We start from the raw sequence: 17459 nt of genomic DNA, 5'->3' as shown, positions 1-17459 counted from the left end.
ACATTTCGCCCTGGGACCTATACTACCCTTTGACCACTCTCGAGAGAGAATGAATTATCTCCATTAACGGCGCAACAACCGATATTCCGTCTAGGCCTGCCTTACTCTGGAATTTCAGGCATCTCAGTTTTGCGCCGAGGTCTGCAAATTCGATATTCCTAAAAGCTATTTGGTGTCCTAGCCTACATCATTGCTCAGTCTGAGGCAAAGTCTGCTACGTCTTCTTTTTCTATCATACATAATGCCCTTATAGACCTTTCGGGGATCATCATCACCCATACAGATTAGGTAACCCGCCCACCGCAACCTATTGACCCGGATTTTATGGGTGACACGCAGTTCCTTAACGGAGTTAACAGAGAAAGGGGGGGTTTTTCTCTTTTTTCTGCATATCCTTACCTAACTAGACCATGATGGAACGAAGAATCCACGTTGAGGGGCCTGAACTTTTTAAGGAGGGCGACAGCCACAATTTTTCATCGGCTTTAAAGAGGAGTGTCTCCCATTTCCCCTTCATAAAGTTTCCACACCCTACTTCAAAGCGTTCAAATGCACTTTTTAGATCAAATCTCCCATTCAAGATTTTCTGCGTCCATAAGGTTAGCATCCAGCCTACTAAGACAAGAATGACGACACCATGGATTGGGATGCTGATCTATCAAAACTGATGTTGCAATAAGTATTGAAACTTCACAATGTCTTCAACTTTATGCGGTGGGTGGGTGAGTACGGATTAACGGAAATAAACTCAATGAATTTAGAAGTGCTGTCGAATGTAAATACACATATGCATATGTACAAGTTCGCATGTTACTTTATGCACTATTGGGCACATGCATATGCCTATGCACTTTGTGGGCCCCTCCTTACAGCACTACTAATTATTACGTATGTATCAAGATTTCATTTGTAATTCCACCAGGCATTGTTCAATGATTCCAACGCTAGATACTCCTCCAAAGTGAGGACTGTGAACACTCAATACTTCACGGAATATAGCGGTTTAATTTAAAACTTCTGCATCATGTAAATTGTCTGCATACTAGTACTGAATAGTTAATCAAAACCTTGTAAATTTCATCAAAATGCATTGTCCACTCGGGAAGATGCATGGTTTGCATTGCACGATACTCGAATGTCTTTCAACAAGGAGCAGACCACACTGCGGGAGTGTTTGCTGAACAAATAGAAGAATTAATAAGAGGCGAATGCACAAATCATGTCCTACGTGAAACTAATGTGTGTAAACGAGATTCAACAGAGGAACCTTGTGATCCTATCTAGTATGCAAATTGACTTAAGTTATTCGCGCAAGGAACATGCCATTGTCGCAGAGGAGAGCAAAGTCAACAGAGATGTCGCGTATCGATCAAAACGTCCGTCCAGTAGAATTCGAACCACCTTCTTGGACCTGTGCCTCTGCATGGTGCAACTACAGTGGGTAGCAGAGAAATTTGGGTATGGTAATGTCGATTTTGTGGCTTAGATTCGTGTTCTTCAGTATATTGAATAATTTCATGCTCGTCCTAGCCGGTGAGCAAATAATCAGGTGAAGACTAAAAGTTATTGGGTACCCTGAAAGGATATCAAACAAGCACCGCTTTAATGTTGGCTGACTTTTCTATTCAAAATTAATCAAACCCTCCACTGTTATACCGGCTAATACGTAGGTGTGATCTATTTAGCAGATTTAAGGCTTCGACAGCCTGAACTCCATATATTATTGAAAACCTCCGATAATAGGAGTGATAAGTGCCTGAGACCCTCCATCATTATCTCCAGTTCAATAAAGTGCTCGCATCTTTTTCTGTAGATTGCAAGTTCTAGATAAAGCCTCCATACACAAAATGTGACCCTCAAAAAAGGTTTTGGGATCTTGAACCTGAAAACGCAAAATGCTCGCTGAATTTCAATGTTTGATAGTCGCTTATCGGCGGCAGGTACGCGGCTGTTGACAGGTCCAGATAAAATATTTAAAAAAAAACTGACAAAAAAGATTTTGAGGATGGTGTGTGCGCGAGTAACAAAAAAGGAAATCCTGCGCACATGTGCATACGTTCCTTAGATAGGGCCCCTACGTTGCCGGAATAAATTACTAACTTTCAGCCATACCCGAAATTTTAAGATTATTTACATGCCTGGGTCTTCCGGTTCTCCAACTGATTTCGGTGGAAGACTTTGGTTGGAGATGTCGTAATGATGAAGTTTTCCCATAAAGATTGGAAAGTGTTGGTGTGAATTTTAATTGTTTCGGGTCTGGATGCACTCTCGATTCTCGTCCGTTCCACTATGAGCTTCATTTTGCTGAATGGAAGTTCTCACAACACCTGCAACTGAAGCTGAAGCGAAGAGGTCTAGCCGCTGTCAATGTGGGAATTAAACTTGGAATATCAGAGAATCCTTGGGGCTTGATCGAATAGACCTCCCATTTTTGTCCGCATGTGGGCTACTTACTCGAATAGAATTTGAATGCACTTGTATAATCTCTAGTTTATTGAGTTAATTACATATTTACATATCATTTGATCAGGCTTACTTACAACAATTTCAAGCAACATTGACTTTAGGGAAATACATATGTAAGTCGAAAATAATATGAAAGTTGTTAGGGACTGGGAGCTGTTTTGTTTTTCCTTCAACAATTCTGCTTTCTGCATTAACATTTACTTTAATATTTTTGTTGTAGATATTTAAGACTCGCTGATAGTATTATCAAAATCTGAATAAAAATTGATACTTTCCTCATTTTGGCTATCGTTTTGTACAGCATCTGGATCGATTATGGTTCCATGTAACATGAGTGTGCATTTACCAACATTTAGATAGCCGATCCCATTGGTGTTATCGATAATTTTTATTCTCCATAATCCTCTGGGATTTTCAGACCAAGTAGCTACAGACATGAAAACCCAGTCCTGGAAACCTTCCGTAGAATTATCGTTTTTTCTTTGCTCTAAAATTGGAACACTCATCCCCGAGGGTGAGGTGAGGTAGATTTCTAATTTCCCACGTACTAAATTAATGATGTTCACTTTAACCTCTACGTGTTCCAAATAGCGAATGTTTGTAAAATTTGCGTCGAAGAATACTGTGGCAGATTTCCGATTAGAAGTTATATTTCCATATGGCTCGGCGGTGATATTCTCGTAACCTGTAATTAAATTGGAGTCTTTTTATCATTATTTTCAGTTCTTTTTAAGCAACCGAAGAGTAGTAAATGTCCAAGGGTAAAAAGAGATGAGAAAGCATAATGAAGCATAAAAGCTGGATAACGCCAGCTGAGCTAGTATCAGTAGCTCCGATACTAAACCCCATTTGCACCCCAAGTGGTGATCGTTGGGAATCTGGTCACCTAAAATGGGAATGAACCATTTCAATTGGCGCGACCTTGGCTGGTGATTGACGCATCGTTTATGAGCCTATTCGAAAATATTACCTACCATGAATCCACGAAACGAGTCTGGGAGTGGAATGGGGATGGAACGGCGTACATGGTAACGAAATAGGACTAACATATGTATATGTTAGTCATTTATCCCTAGATGGGGCATACCATGCTTACACGTCATCATTCGCGGTTACCTAAATGCACTTCGACTTTTCCATGATTTCTTGAGACGCATGCACTCTTTCTCTATTGTTCTGCGCGAAGTGGCCTTTGGTCGATCCACCCGTCGGCGATCTTGTCGTCTCTGCCTAATGTATGACTTATCCACTTCCGCTTCCGTCTTCCGATCATATGGTGTGCTGGTGCTGCTAGGCATGTGCGCCGCCCAAGTTTTTCTTTTGTAACAACATTAGGCCAGCGAAGGCTTGGAACTTTTGACTACCAGTGGGGGTGAGAAGATGCCGCCTTGGACGGCAAAATCCTCTTAGATTTTATCTCGGTGCATACGTCACTCTGGTGGGGTATAGCGCGTCAATTACACCTACGCGATATCGCTTGCGGTTACCGGAAATGCGCTTTAGCTCCCCCCGCGACTTTCTTAGACGCTCGCATTCGTGCTCTACTGTTCTACGTCGAGTGTCCTTGGAACGACCCATTCATCGGCCATCTGCATGACAAAGCCCGCAATGCAATTGCCGGCCTTTCTCAATGTGTGGCCTATTCACTGTTACTTCTGTCTTCCTATCACATCGCGTACGAGTGCCAAGCCTGTGTGTCAGGTCAGCGTTCTTTGATGATACGACGGAGACAGGTATTGACGAAAGCTTTGAGCTTTTTAGTAACAGTGGAGTTGCTTTCCATATGCCACTTCAATATAGTAACACGGGAAGAACATTAGATCAGAAAAGTCTCAACTTGATCTTAGTGTTGAGATAACCATATTTCCAGATTTTAGAAAGGACAGCGAAAGCGGGTATAGTAATAGCACTATGCGTCGGCCAACATCTAGTTCGATGTCATTATCGGCAGAAACCACGCTTCCTAGATATACAAATTGATTGACGCTTTCGATGCCCATTAATTGTCAAACTGTGAACCTTGGTTTTGTTGGCGTTTATCTTCTCTTTCCAAATCCAGAGCCATTTGGCCAAGACTCGGTGAGAACGTCGAGAGACCAAACAGATGTCATCAGCGGAGTCGAGGTGTTTGAGGAAAGATGTCATCGTCCATCGAATTTCTCCACGTACTCCGGACAAGGCTGTATGAAGAACGTCACCGATAACAAGAAGAAATAATATCGGCGACCGGATGCAACCCTGGTGGACGTCGCTTTAGACTTGAAAATACTCCGATATTTTATCTTGGTGCAGCACGTAACATCATATGTCACTCTGATAATAGCTATTAGTTTCTCCCGAATGCCCCTCCTGCGTAGAACACTCCAGATAGATTTCTCGTTCATGCTATCGAAATCAATGAAGAGCAGGTGCAACGAAGTTCCAAAATGATCTGTAGGGTGTTGTGTGGTCAATGCAGGAGGATGCTGATTAAGTTTTCGATAAACTCTTTGATGCGCTTCAGAATTATTTTACCTATTGTCTTTGCCATGACAGGGAGCACGCAGATACCCCTCCAATTGTCACACTCAAAATGGGTCCCGCTCTTTGATCGTCAAGATCCGATCATCCTTTTCTTCCACTCTCTGGGAAAGATCTCGGATTCCCAAGATTTCCGTACGAGTTGAAGCAGCAGATCTGGAGTAACTGCAGGTGCAGGGATAAATTACTCTGCGGAGAACCGTCAAGGCCAGTAGCTTTACTCTGTTTGAGTGCATTGATGGCTGAAATGATATCCTTTCTACTTGGAGGAACGGTCCGCATGTTACGGTGACTAGCCATTTCATCCACATCCACATTGATATCCTTTACTTGCGACCACATGGAAGCGCTGTCATAATGCGGTAAACAGTTCTGAAATCATTGCGATCTACGGCATCTTTCGATTTCCTGACCAACGCAATAGCGAATTCTCTTTTGTCGCTTTGTATCGGAGTTCGAACGCATCAAGTGTTAATTGCTTGTAGAAAGCATCTTTCTCCACTATATCGGAAGTCTCCGTTGGTGTGATGCACCCTAACCTGTGAGTCTGCAGAAACTGGCTCCGCGGTCAAGGAGGCGCGTCTTTCGGAAGTCGACAGAAGCAACTGAGATGCGCAACTGCTACTGCAGAGTACAAAAGAGGGAGGGAGTACTCTCCAGATTCCCATCATCTTACTTCAGCCCAGAATGTCCAGTTTATAGCTCTATCATTCCCGCTCAAGTTAGAGAAAGCAAGTATTCTGAGAACCCTCCGCTACCGTTATCGAGGAGTGTGTGCATATTTCAAAAACCAATTATAGTCCATTTTCGATAGCCAAAGGTCTTCGGTGTGAGGCTAATCGCTATTCGAAGCGTTGTTGACGTTCCGGTTCCAATAAAGTTTCAAAATTTGCAGGTTACTAGCCCATAAATTTCTAGCTCTTTTAGTCGCTTCTTACGACAAGCAGGGAAAGCTTTGGGTGTATTCCGGAGCTCGAAGGAATGAGCGCCGACCAAGTTCTTCGTTTTTAATAGCATCAGGCTAGCGAAGGCTTGATCTTTTGATTAACAGTGGGGGTGACAAGATGCCGTTTTGGATCTCAAAATCCTTTGAGATTTTACCTCGGTACAGCACGTGCCATTTTGCGCCATCATATGTCGCTCTGATGCTAGCTATTAGCTTCTCCGGAGTGCCCCCCCCCCCCCTCCCTTCGAAATCGAAATCTTTCTCGAAATCGCTGAGGAGGAGGTGAAGTGAAGATCTAAACCCCGCCCATTGTGAAGGGTGTTATTGTGGTGAATGCAGGGGGATCCGGAGTGGAAATCAGCCTGCTCTCTGTTGATCAAGCTTTCAAGAAGTTTTTCAATGCGTTCCAGGATTTAGCTACTATCTTTGCAACGACGAGGAACACGCAGGCATACTTCCAGTTGTGACACTCAAAACGGGTGGGGTTCTTAACGATCTTCTTCCACTCTCTGGGGAAGGTCTCGTGGTTCCAAGATTTCCGTACGAGCGGAAGTAGCAGATCTGGAGTAACTGCAAGTGTAGCGATAAACAGCTACCCCGGGAGACGCATTGATGGTGGAAATGATTTCCCTTCTGCTTTGAGGAACATAAAAAAGCGGAACCTTACCGGATGTGATACGGTTAAGCACCGTGGTGAAGTGTTCTTTCCACCTCTTCAGTTGGTCATTGTCGTGGATGAGAAATCGACCGTTGACGTACTTCACAGGATTTTCGACCATATGCAAGTTCTTTCGTTGCGATCTGAAGAACACTTCTGGAATTATTGCGTTCTATAGCATCTTCCGTATCCCTGACCAGCACAACAGCAAATTCACGTTTGCCACGGCGCACATTACTCTGCACTTCAACGGATTTGTTCGATATCGGAGTTCCAGCTCGTCACGCCCACCGTCACTCGTAGCGGTCAATAGAGCCTTCAACCCCTTCCGTTTGTCGCTCCGTTTCCACGATTCCAGAGTCAGCCAGATCTTTTGGCGGTCTTTTGGGACATGTTCGATGGTCTGTGTAGCATCTGAGAAAGAGCATTCTTGATGGCAACCCAATGCTTATCGATATTCTCAGGCAGGTTACTCACTGTATCTGCCGTTCGATTAGCAAGATAGATACAGCCGTCGACGTTGAATTTAGGGGGACACAGCTCTCCAACCCTGTGAGCAGTGGCGGACCACCATAAGATAGTGGTGGTGAAATAGAATTAACGATTTGTATATTTTACCATGGAACGTCCTTGTGCGGTCCGAAATTTGCAAGCTGACACTCTGCCTTAATAAAAATCCTAAATAATTTCATTACAAGAAATGACCTGGACAGGAACTGTAATACCAGAAATATGCTGGAACAGCTTTCCTGGAGTAGAGAGACTAAACCGTAGATGTGTGTGGAGTTAGTTTCCAAGTTAGCTAAAAGATGAAACCTATGAATATTGGTTGCGTGACAAGTTTCGAAACATCAGCAATACAAGCGATTACGCTAATCCAGAAGACTGCTTGTATTAGTGTACCAACGAGAATGGATTCTGGAGCATCCAACTACCAACTACTACACAAAGAGTGTCCAAAACATGAATATGGAAACTACGGATATTGGTTTTTCAAGTGGTAAGGCGTTATGTTGTGGTGAAGGGACGAGTTTTGGAGGTCTCACCAGAATTCTCCTCCATTGGAAAATCTGTGTGCATTTAGTGGACTGGAAACCCGACTACAGCCGGTCTATCCGTGATATTGTTGCTTAAATTTTCGAAAAACAGAAAAGGAAGACATGCTAGAAGGAAACCACAGCCACAGAATAGATGGGACTATAAGCGAAATCTTACCTGACAGAATTTTCTCTTTCACTTATGCCAGGACAATCGAAAGAAGGGAAATTAGAGATGTGGTCGCAACTGGTCTAATATTGGTATGTGGAAGCCGATTCATACAGATTAGATACCGCCGTCGACGACGGAAGCTCTCTTGGGAACGAGGACATGGGCGTTGCTGCAGAAATAACTATGGCATTTACCAGAGAAATCATACGATTGCAAGGGGAACTTTTGGCGGGACCTGGGGATCCACACTTGATGCAAAAGACTTTTCATGCAGCATACCAAACCCTCTTCCTACCTATTGACAGCAAGCAAAACCCATTTTGTTCCTAGGACCTAGTTACGGTCACCTTATAATACCAGATTAATGGCAAGAGGAGAAACGTCATAGTTGCCTCTGTTTGCTTACCCTGTAATTCTTTGTGTCCTGCACTGACCTAAGGCCTAAGAGATCTGATAATATATGTACAATGTGTAGAGTGCATGTAGAAGGGGCCTCTTAATATATAGTTTGTGATGCGAATGCTCCTAGAATTTCTCCAAGCTTATGAACCACAAAAGGAGGTACAGGTGACCAAGAGTCAAGAGCAGGGTGAAACAGTAAAATCGAGTCATGGAGCAGTTCTGACGTCAGCGCATGAAAAGACGTCATTCACTACTGCATTTCGGATCTAATTAGCAGGTGCAGGTAACCGCGAATCTCGCAGAGCATAGGGGTCTGTACGGTACTTTTACTACTAGGGGTCGTCAAGACAGCAAAGCTTGATGGTTTTGTGCAAGCTTGCGTATTGGTGGGCTCCTTGGTGCCGAAAAAACGTTCACAGTGACAGACAAGGTTGGCTGAAAAAAAAACGAAAAATGCAAATCACATTAACTGAAGTGGGGTAAGCAGTTATAGGTACGGTGCGGTCTGGGGTTGATCTGACAATTTGTCTAAGATTTCCGTCGGGCGCTCTATTTGCTTTGATTCTGCCTAAATTAACTAGAGTACTTCCAGGAGAAAGAGTGGAATGTAAAAGTTGGGCACATATCCACCGGTTAGAGTTAGCTGATACTGATTAATTAGTTTCGGGGAAGATTAACAAGATTCTTGGGGCTGAGGTGTTTGGAGAAATTGTGTTAAAAGGAGTGTTGCTTGGACCATCAGGAAAGACAATTGCATAACGGAGGAAGTTAGGCTGGATTCTTTCTGGGAAGGTTGATTAAAACGGAATGCAGGAACTGCATAAATTCTGGGAAATTGGGAAGGTAGGGGAGGAAGCACCGCTCACTCGCAAAGAAATAACATGATCTAGGCGTCTACCTGATCGTTCGTGAAAGGAATTCTTATTCATCCCTTAGTCAATTTATCTTTACTCACCATTTCTCGCAAATGTTTTTCATTGGGGTTTCTGCCACCGATCTTTTGCCAGGAAAGTTGGCTAAGAGTAAGAGGTAGATAGGAATTCGACAAGACTCCTAACGAACGAAATCGAAATTCCAAGGTGGCTAGGTTACCACAAACAAGACAAATGTGAGTCACACGGTTTCTCTGATACATTAGAAAAGGCTTATGCGGCCGTCGTTTACATGGAAATGGTTGATTGTCTGGAAATTACCCAGTCCCTTTCGAGGCTGAAGTTATATGGGACTAAGTTACTGGCAAATTTGTTAAGTAAGGCGGTCAAAGCATTGGAAGTTTAAATCTTTCGTCGCTCAAAGGACATCAGAAATCCATTCTTCGACGGATCCCAAGCGATGGTTTTACGTAAAGTCGCAGGAAAACCCAGTAAATCTGACTATCCGCGGGGTGCGGCCATCCGCTGGGAGAAACAATAGTTGGTGATTTGAAAAGCTGTTCTGACTAAAGTACCAGTTTTTATCTTTGAGGCTTCCACCGACTGTAGCACATGGAGAAGTTCAGGAAAGAGGTATATGCCGTGCAGGTCAAGGAAGATGGCCGATAGGCAATTGTACGAAAGGTTTTCGTCTTTTACAAAGCTGCAGCTAATCATAGCGTACGTATTACGATTCGTTCATAAAAAGTTGTTACAGTTGATTAGAGACTGGCTGGTGTTAGACGAAGTTTCACTGCCACTAGTACAGGTGGATAGCCTGGTGGCAGGGAGAGAGCTTGTTTCTGTATATATGAGCTGCTATAATGTCCTTTGAACCCTTCAAAGCACCTGGCATCTACCCAGTAATACTAAAGAAGGGTATAGAGCACTTGAGGCGGATTCTAGGAGATATTTGTCTATGATATCTTCCCCTGAGTTGGGTGCCTATTTGTTGGCAGAAAGTTAAGGTAGTTTTCATACCGAAGTCTGGGAGAGGTTAGCTTAACATCATTCTCGCTGAAATGTTTGTAGAGACTGGTTGAACTTCACCTTTGCGAGAAGGCGCTTAAGTCCCATCTACTAAATGAAAATGTTCTTTATTCTTTGGTTTCAAAGAGATAAAATGCAATCCCGAAAGGTGCCCGATGTGGGGCGTCCATGGACATTGAAGGGGACTTTGACTGTGTACCTTCCCAAAAACGTCGTGATACGGTCAGAAAGCAGCTAACGCAGAGATTGCTGTGTGCCGAAGTGGGTTTTGTTTGTTTCCCCCAAGGAGGTGTGCTATCGCCACTTCGGTAGAATATGTTTATCTAGTCACTACTATGCGAACTTCGAAATCGGTCAATATAAACCCGAGATTATGCGGATGATGTGGCTGATCTCAGAATGGTATGTAGAAATCTACTACGCGCTGTTAATTTGTTCGGCAGTTGGTGCCTCAGGCATGGACTTTCAGTTAATTTGAATAAAATCAAGATAATGAAACGGAAGAAACTGGACGATCTTTATCTCCCAGAGATGAGGGGTACAACCTTTCAACTCTTTGAAGAAGTGAAATATTTGGGAGTCATTCTAGATGAAAAGCTTCTTTGAAACAAACATGCAGAGGTAAAGATGAAGCACGCTGTAACAGCATATGGGCAGCGCAGAGTGACTTTTGTCGCGAAATAGGCCTCATGTAGTAATGTGCAATTATTAGGCCGATGTTCGCATATATATTGTGTGATGGGTTAAGGTGAAGCGAAAGAGTTTTTACTGTAAACTAGACGCGCATGCATAACGTAATTTACAGAAGAAGAAGAGGAGTAATTCTTTAGATTTATGGGAAAACGACGGAAGTGAGAGGCACATATCATTAGAAGAACTGAATCCAGTTCTTACAATGCTTTCCGATTCTTGGGACCCAATACATCTGTTTGGTAGAAGATATGAACTTATCCGGAAATGTAGAGAAGGCTGGGTTCCAGAACGCCCCGTAGCGGGATATACTGAGTCTTCTAAACCGATGACTCTAAAACAGAACAGTGTTCTGCAGCAGGACTATATCATCCGAATTGAAACGAGAAGCGGGTTTTGCCCTTTGGGACAATATGTAATGGTATATATTCCTAAGGCCGGTAACCTGGGTGATTGACGAGTGGTTAAAGAGCAGACGCAACACAATCTGCAGTGATAGTCAAGTTGCACTGAGGGTGTTGAGAAGTTCTGTGATCATCTAAAAAATAGTTCAGGAATGTAGAAACTAATTGAACTCTAAATTTTCTACATTCATTATGGTGGAACTATTCTGGGTATCTGGTCACTGTGGTGCAGAGAGAAACGAAACGAAATCTTGGAAAGAGGGTTGAATTTCCCCCATGTTGGGATCGGATCCAGCGATTTGCATTGCTATAGGCTAATGCTGCTATCAAAAGTTGGGAGTAAACTTCCCATATTGGCAGGTGACAGAACTTAAATGCTGCTGGGTATATCATTCTTTTTCTATCACTACTCTACTGCGGAATGTGCGATTTCATAAAAAAAAAATCATAAAAATCGAGCAGAACAGTTTTTGTAAGCTGAAATAAGCTCTCTTGGCTGCCAACAACCGTGGGCGGATTTCATCGTCCTAACTGTTATCGGTTGTGATTTTCGACCCTAGATAGGAGAAATTATCAACGGCCGCAAAGTTGTATTCTCCTATCTTCATTCTTTCCGTTTGACCAGTGCGGTTTGATGTTGTTGGTTGGTTGGTTGGTTTTTGGTGTTGACGTTGCCACAATATAACTTTGTCTTGCCTTCATTGATGTGCATCCCAAGATCTCGCGCCGATATCCGCCTGCTCGATCTGGATGAAGGCAGTTCGTACGTCTCGCGTTGCTCTTCCCATGATGTCGATATCGTCAGCATAGGCCGGTAGTTGGGTGGACTTAAAGAGGATCGTACCTCTTGAATTTACCTCCGCGTCACGGATCACTTTCTCGAGGGCCAGGTTAAAGAGGACGCATGATAGGGCATCCCCTTGTCATAGACCGTTTTTGATGCCGAATGGTCTTGAGAGTGATCCTGCTGCTTTTATCTGGCCTCGCACATTGGTCAGGGTCAGCCCAGTCAGTCTTATTAATTTCGTCGGGATACCGAATTCTCTCATGGCCGTGGACAGTTTGACCCTGGCTATGCTATCATAGGCGGCTTTAAAGTCGATGAATAGATGGTGCAACTGTTGTCCATATTCCAACAGTTTTTCCATCGCTTGAGGCAGAGAGAAAATCTGATCTGTTACTGATTTGCCTGGAGTGAAGCCTCTTTGGTATGGGCCAATGATGTTCTGGGCGTATGGGGTTATCCGGCCTAGCAAGATAGAGGAGAATATCTTATAGATGGTACTCAGCAACGTGATACCTCTATAATTGCTGCATTGTGTGATATCTCCCTTTTTATATATGAGACAGATAATGCCTCGTTCCCAATCGTCAGGCATTGATTCGCTGTCCCGTACCTTGAGCACAAGTTGATAAACCACTTCGTGTAACTGGCCGCCTCCATATTTAACCAATTCCGTTGTAATTCCATCGGCCCCTGGCGACTTATGATTTTTAAGCCGATGAATTGCACGGACTGTTTCTTCAATACTTGGTTGTGGCTGTATTTGTCCGTCGTCTTCAGTTGGCGGGACCTTCAACTCGTCGATATTTTGGTTGTTCAGTAGTTCATCAAAGTACTCAACCCATCGCTTCAATATGTACATTCTGTCGAAAATCAGATTTTGTAAGGCTTCATCCTGCTGACTTGTTGGTAAAACTTGCGCGCTTGGTGCGGTTGCTCCCTGTACTTTTCGAGTTCACAGACTTGTTGGTTCCCCCAGGCTTCCTTTTTCCGTTAGTGAAGTCGTTCCTCTGCTCGTCGGAGTTCATGGTAAGTCTCTGCGCGTGCCGGTGTTCTTTGGGAATGCAGCATTACCCCGTTCCGTTCCGTTGCTAACTTACATTCATCGTCAAACCAGCCGTTCCGACTCCTTTTGCGGCTGGGGCCAAGTATGTTTGTGGCCGTATTTATGATAACGTTCTCCAGGTGATTGTGAAGATCATTTGTTGATGCTTCATCTTAAGGATTTCTGTTGACTGCGGTTATTGCGGCATCCATTTCCCTCTTATAGGTGTCGCAGAGGGTTGTGTTGTGGATGGCTTCAGTGTTAACTCTCACCTGATTGTCAGAGGGGATTCTGGGTGGTCTTGTAATTCGAGTTCGGAGCACCATGTTAATGAGATAGTGATCCGAGTCTATATTGGGTCCCCTATATGTTCTGACATTGATCAAGGCTGAGAGGTGGCGGCGTTCGGCCAACACGTGGTCCATTTGGTTGAAGGTGATCCCGTCTGGAGAGGCCAACATATGTTTGTGGACCGCTTTCCGCGCAAACCAGGTACTTCCAACAACCTTTCGTGCGACACTGCTAATTGAATGATCCAAGTCCGTTATCATTTGTATTTTGGTGTAAGCTATGGGAGCCAACGTATCGTCAGAAAACGGGCTCCTTCCCCACTTGGCTGTTAAAATCCCCCCATATATGATTTTGATATCATATCTGGGACAGGCTTCGAGGGTTCGTTCTACTGCCTCGCGTCGTTCTCCGATTCTGCAGTCTCCTCTGTAGGGGTGTGAACGTTAATGAGGCTTATATTTCTAAACTTGCCTCGCAAGAGCAGCGTGCATAGCCGTTCACTTATGTTTTCAAAGCCGGTAACAGCAGGTTTAATTTTTTGGCTGACTAGAAAATCTACTCCGCGGACATGGTTTACTGGAGGGCCACTATAATATATGGTACAGCGATTCTTCTCCAGGAAACTGGTCCCTGTCCAACGCATCTCCTATAACGCTGTTACATCAGCCCTATATTGGGACAGGGTATCTCTGTACAGGGAGCGCACGTTCCATGAGAAAATGCACAAATCGTTATTCCTTTGTCGTTGCCGGGTTCGTCGTTGTGTAATCCGTCCAGTCCGAGGCTGTTGTTGTGGCTCCGTAACAAGTTGTTTTCGATGTAGGGTTGTTAGCCCTACCCAACCCCCAACCTGGAGGATCAGTTGGTGCAATTTGTCCCGTTTTTACGCGCGGGGGACTCGCCTCCATCCTTTTCCGTCTGCAGCTTTTCGTTAAGAAAGAGCTCCTAGCGGTCGCCTAAATTTTAAATTAGGAAAAGTGGCTTCTCAAGCATGTGTGCAAGAATTTGAGATGGTCCAACGTGGAAAACAAAAATATTCAAAAAAGACGGAGACCAGTCGTCCTATCAGACGTTGCCTTACCTTTTTACCATTTTAGATCATACTGCACACCACGGCAGAGGTGGGGTAGCGTTTGATAAGTTGTCTCTGCCCTGGAAGAAACCATTGGTCGCTTTCGTCTTTTTTGAATACTTAGGTGCTTAGTCTAAAAAAGAGCGGTCTGTGGTCCAAAAAATGTAAAAAAGTGTAAGTTGTCCTCCACGGGGTTGCCCACAGTCCCCCATTTCCATTTAAAAATATTCCTTGAAATATCTCTCCGGTGTGTTAGGTTCCAACATACGCGGAGGCGCGCATTGTCGGTAATTTTGACCATCGAAAGAAAAAATCTCTTTCTATCAAGTGTTTATCAGGAAGGTATCAGTAAAAGTAGTAGGTTATTTGAGGAAAAGGATCCCGGTGGGGGCGATGCCTTGTTTTTTAGATGATCGGAATGGAGTCCTGGGACGTGAGCGGGACCCGATCCGGGATTATTTCGCTACGACTTTGCAGAAGTAATAAGACAATCCAAACTGACTGTTTGAGGCGGTTAGGCTTTTGCTTTAAAAAGTAAAACATGCCCGATGAGAACTGCGAGCGTAAAATATTACGAAGGCCGAATAAAGTATGTTTTTAGAAAAAGAAGGTTAAGAGAATTTGACGAATTTGATGTGAATAAATATACGTTCATCTCAGGCATGAATTGTTAGCGTGATAAGTCCTATAAGGGAGTAAGATAGATTTCTTGTTCCTCAGGCGACGATGTGTTAGGTTATCAAAGCGAACTAATATACTATGAGTGCAGGTAGGTATTTTACAGGCAAGAACAAGGTTGAGTGCTGGACTTTTGACCTATTAAAGTTTCCTTGAGTCCAAACAGGAGGTAATCGCTGAGGAAATTCTAAATGTTCTCGCAAGTTTCCATTTAGTAGTTCTAAACTTTGCAATGGCTTATGGGAGGATGGCCAAAGATGCTCCTTCGTGGGTGGAAGCCAAAAGAGGGGAGGGAGAGCTACCCCAAAACCTAAAAAAAAGTTGGCGAAGTTGACCATGAAGTTTCGTCTGCAAATTTTGAAGCTCCACTCAAGTGTTCCGTCGACACGCACTTGTTTGACTCTATCCTAGTCAGGCTCGGGAATGTGGGTCGGGGGATCCTTTGAATACTTCAGTCCCTCATGTGTTAGTTTACAAAAACTTCACTTGACCTTAACAGATGTAGGCTCGCATCGGAACCTGAAAAACAAAAGAACAATGGACATCGTGCGAACCTAACGAAAGATCAACACACGAACAAATCAGCTTTGGCATCATCAGGCCATAAAATTGGAGGACGCCCCTTTGTGAGTGAGTTTTGCGGGTTGGAGTGGAGGGGAGTGGGGAGAAGGCAGTCCTCAAATCATATGAAATTGAATGCGACTTTATTACCAAATTAGGCTTGTAAACGATTGAACGTTTTTTTAACCCGAGCAGTAACTGGAAATCATTAGAATCGAAAATTTCGATCTCTTCTCAGAACTTGTATTATCAAAAAAAATATATTTTGAATAAAATCACCTAAAAATTCCTCGATAAATTTTGGTGGCACTGTTTTCCAAGTTGTCGCTAATGAGACAAGCGCATCAGCGTTCATGAGCCCAAATCCGAATTGGTTGTTATAGTTACGGCCGGCACCATTCTTATTCCATCCTTCACTATCCAAGGAATTTGAATCGGCCGTCCTAACAATAATATGCTGAACATCTCTCCAGGTGAGTTCAGGACTGAAATTTCAGTAATAAGTGAACGGATAGTATACTAGATAGATAAAAAGTGGGTTACCAACTTTGCTTCCAGTCCTAGTGCGATTATTCCAGCTGCTAATGGAGCTGAAGCTGATGTTCCTGTATGCTCAATGGTGCATCTATTTCGTAGATCAGTCGTAGCCTGGAAAAGATTTCTTATGAATATTACTGAATTTAAGGAAAAGATAGTAAACATATATATATATATATATATTGCTGAGTTTTCATGTCCACTAAATTACTTACAATCATTTTGTCGCTTAAAGTTCCAGAAGAATACGTCACCGTAAGGATTGAAGCGCATTTTTCACTGTACCAAGGTAGAGTGCCTCGTTGGGTGACGCTTCCCACGGTGATGGTGTAAATGCTCGTGCAATACCCGTCACAGTTGCAATTATCATTCTTACTTCCACCATTACCACTAGCCCAAACATAGATACTTCCTTTTCCACCTCGACCCTGTGGACGCAATGTTTAGAACAGTTAAAGATAACACTAAACATCTCTGAAATCTGATTTCAGATTATCAGAAGTTCATACCTCATTCACGCCTCGCTTCAATGCCATTGACGCGAAAACGCCTGGTTTATCCAAAGACATACCATTGTCTGTTGGTCCCCAGGAAGAGCTGTAAATATCAACTTTGTCATAGGCAAATCCCAATGCCATGCCTTCTATAAAATCGTAGAGCAGATTATCCAACAATTTGATTCCACCAATCCGAGCGTTGAAGGCAATCCCAACGCCGCACTTTTTATTATTCGCAATCATTGCAATTTCACCGGCACAACGTGTTCCATGTCGATTGGTTGAGTCTGCGTAATCCGGCCGAGGATCAGGAGAGTCATTGTTGCAATCCCAACTAATTTCTGGATCCTGCAGAAAAATTTTTGTTAACCTTTAAGCGATTAGGGATTATGCTATATTTGGAAGGATTACAATATACTTACAAAGTTATCTATTAGATCCTCGTGATCGAATTCAAGCCCATCATCCAGTACTGCAACCCGAACACCTTTGCCTGTGATTCCTTTGGCGTAAACTGGTAGAACATTCAGGTCTAATTTCTTGATACCGGTTTTATTTGGGGTCTTTTGCTGTAGAGAAAAATGCCTTTGTACTCGTCATTTAAGATAATAATACTTCTGAGGTATACGATTGTGTCAAATATACTGATTTGTGAAGGATATCACTGTGTCGAGGGAATGTATATGTCACAGAGTAATCGTATAGATACAGATCTTCATAATTTGATGTTATGAAAAAATTACATTTCGTGGTAATAATAACTTACAGTGATTAATTTTGCGAGCTGTATCTATTCTG

At 43.3% G+C, this 17459-nt stretch overlaps 1 protein-coding gene across 1 annotated transcript in view; it reads right to left on the bottom strand.

Moving 5' to 3' along the window:
* Positions 1 to 2253: 2253 nt before the first annotated feature.
* The window catches only part of LOC119658457 (neuroendocrine convertase 1-like), a 44231-nt gene continuing 29025 nt past the window's right edge, over positions 2254 to 17459 (bottom strand). The window contains exons 3-8 of the mRNA XM_038065863.1: positions 17084 to 17230; positions 16674 to 17009; positions 16380 to 16592; positions 16175 to 16275; positions 15907 to 16112; positions 2254 to 3151 (exon numbers count right to left, since the gene is read on the bottom strand). Coding sequence (XP_037921791.1) covers positions 2691 to 3151; positions 15907 to 16112; positions 16175 to 16275; positions 16380 to 16592; positions 16674 to 17009; positions 17084 to 17230 — 1464 coding nt within the window. The 3' untranslated portion in view covers positions 2254 to 2690. The remainder of the gene's footprint in view (positions 3152 to 15906; positions 16113 to 16174; positions 16276 to 16379; positions 16593 to 16673; positions 17010 to 17083; positions 17231 to 17459) is intronic.

The sequence above is a fragment of the Hermetia illucens genome, chromosome 5 (assembly GCF_905115235.1).
Source record: "Hermetia illucens chromosome 5, iHerIll2.2.curated.20191125, whole genome shotgun sequence".
NCBI lineage: Eukaryota > Metazoa > Arthropoda > Insecta > Diptera > Stratiomyidae > Hermetia > Hermetia illucens.
This window is presented reverse-complemented; position numbering and strand designations above follow the sequence as displayed.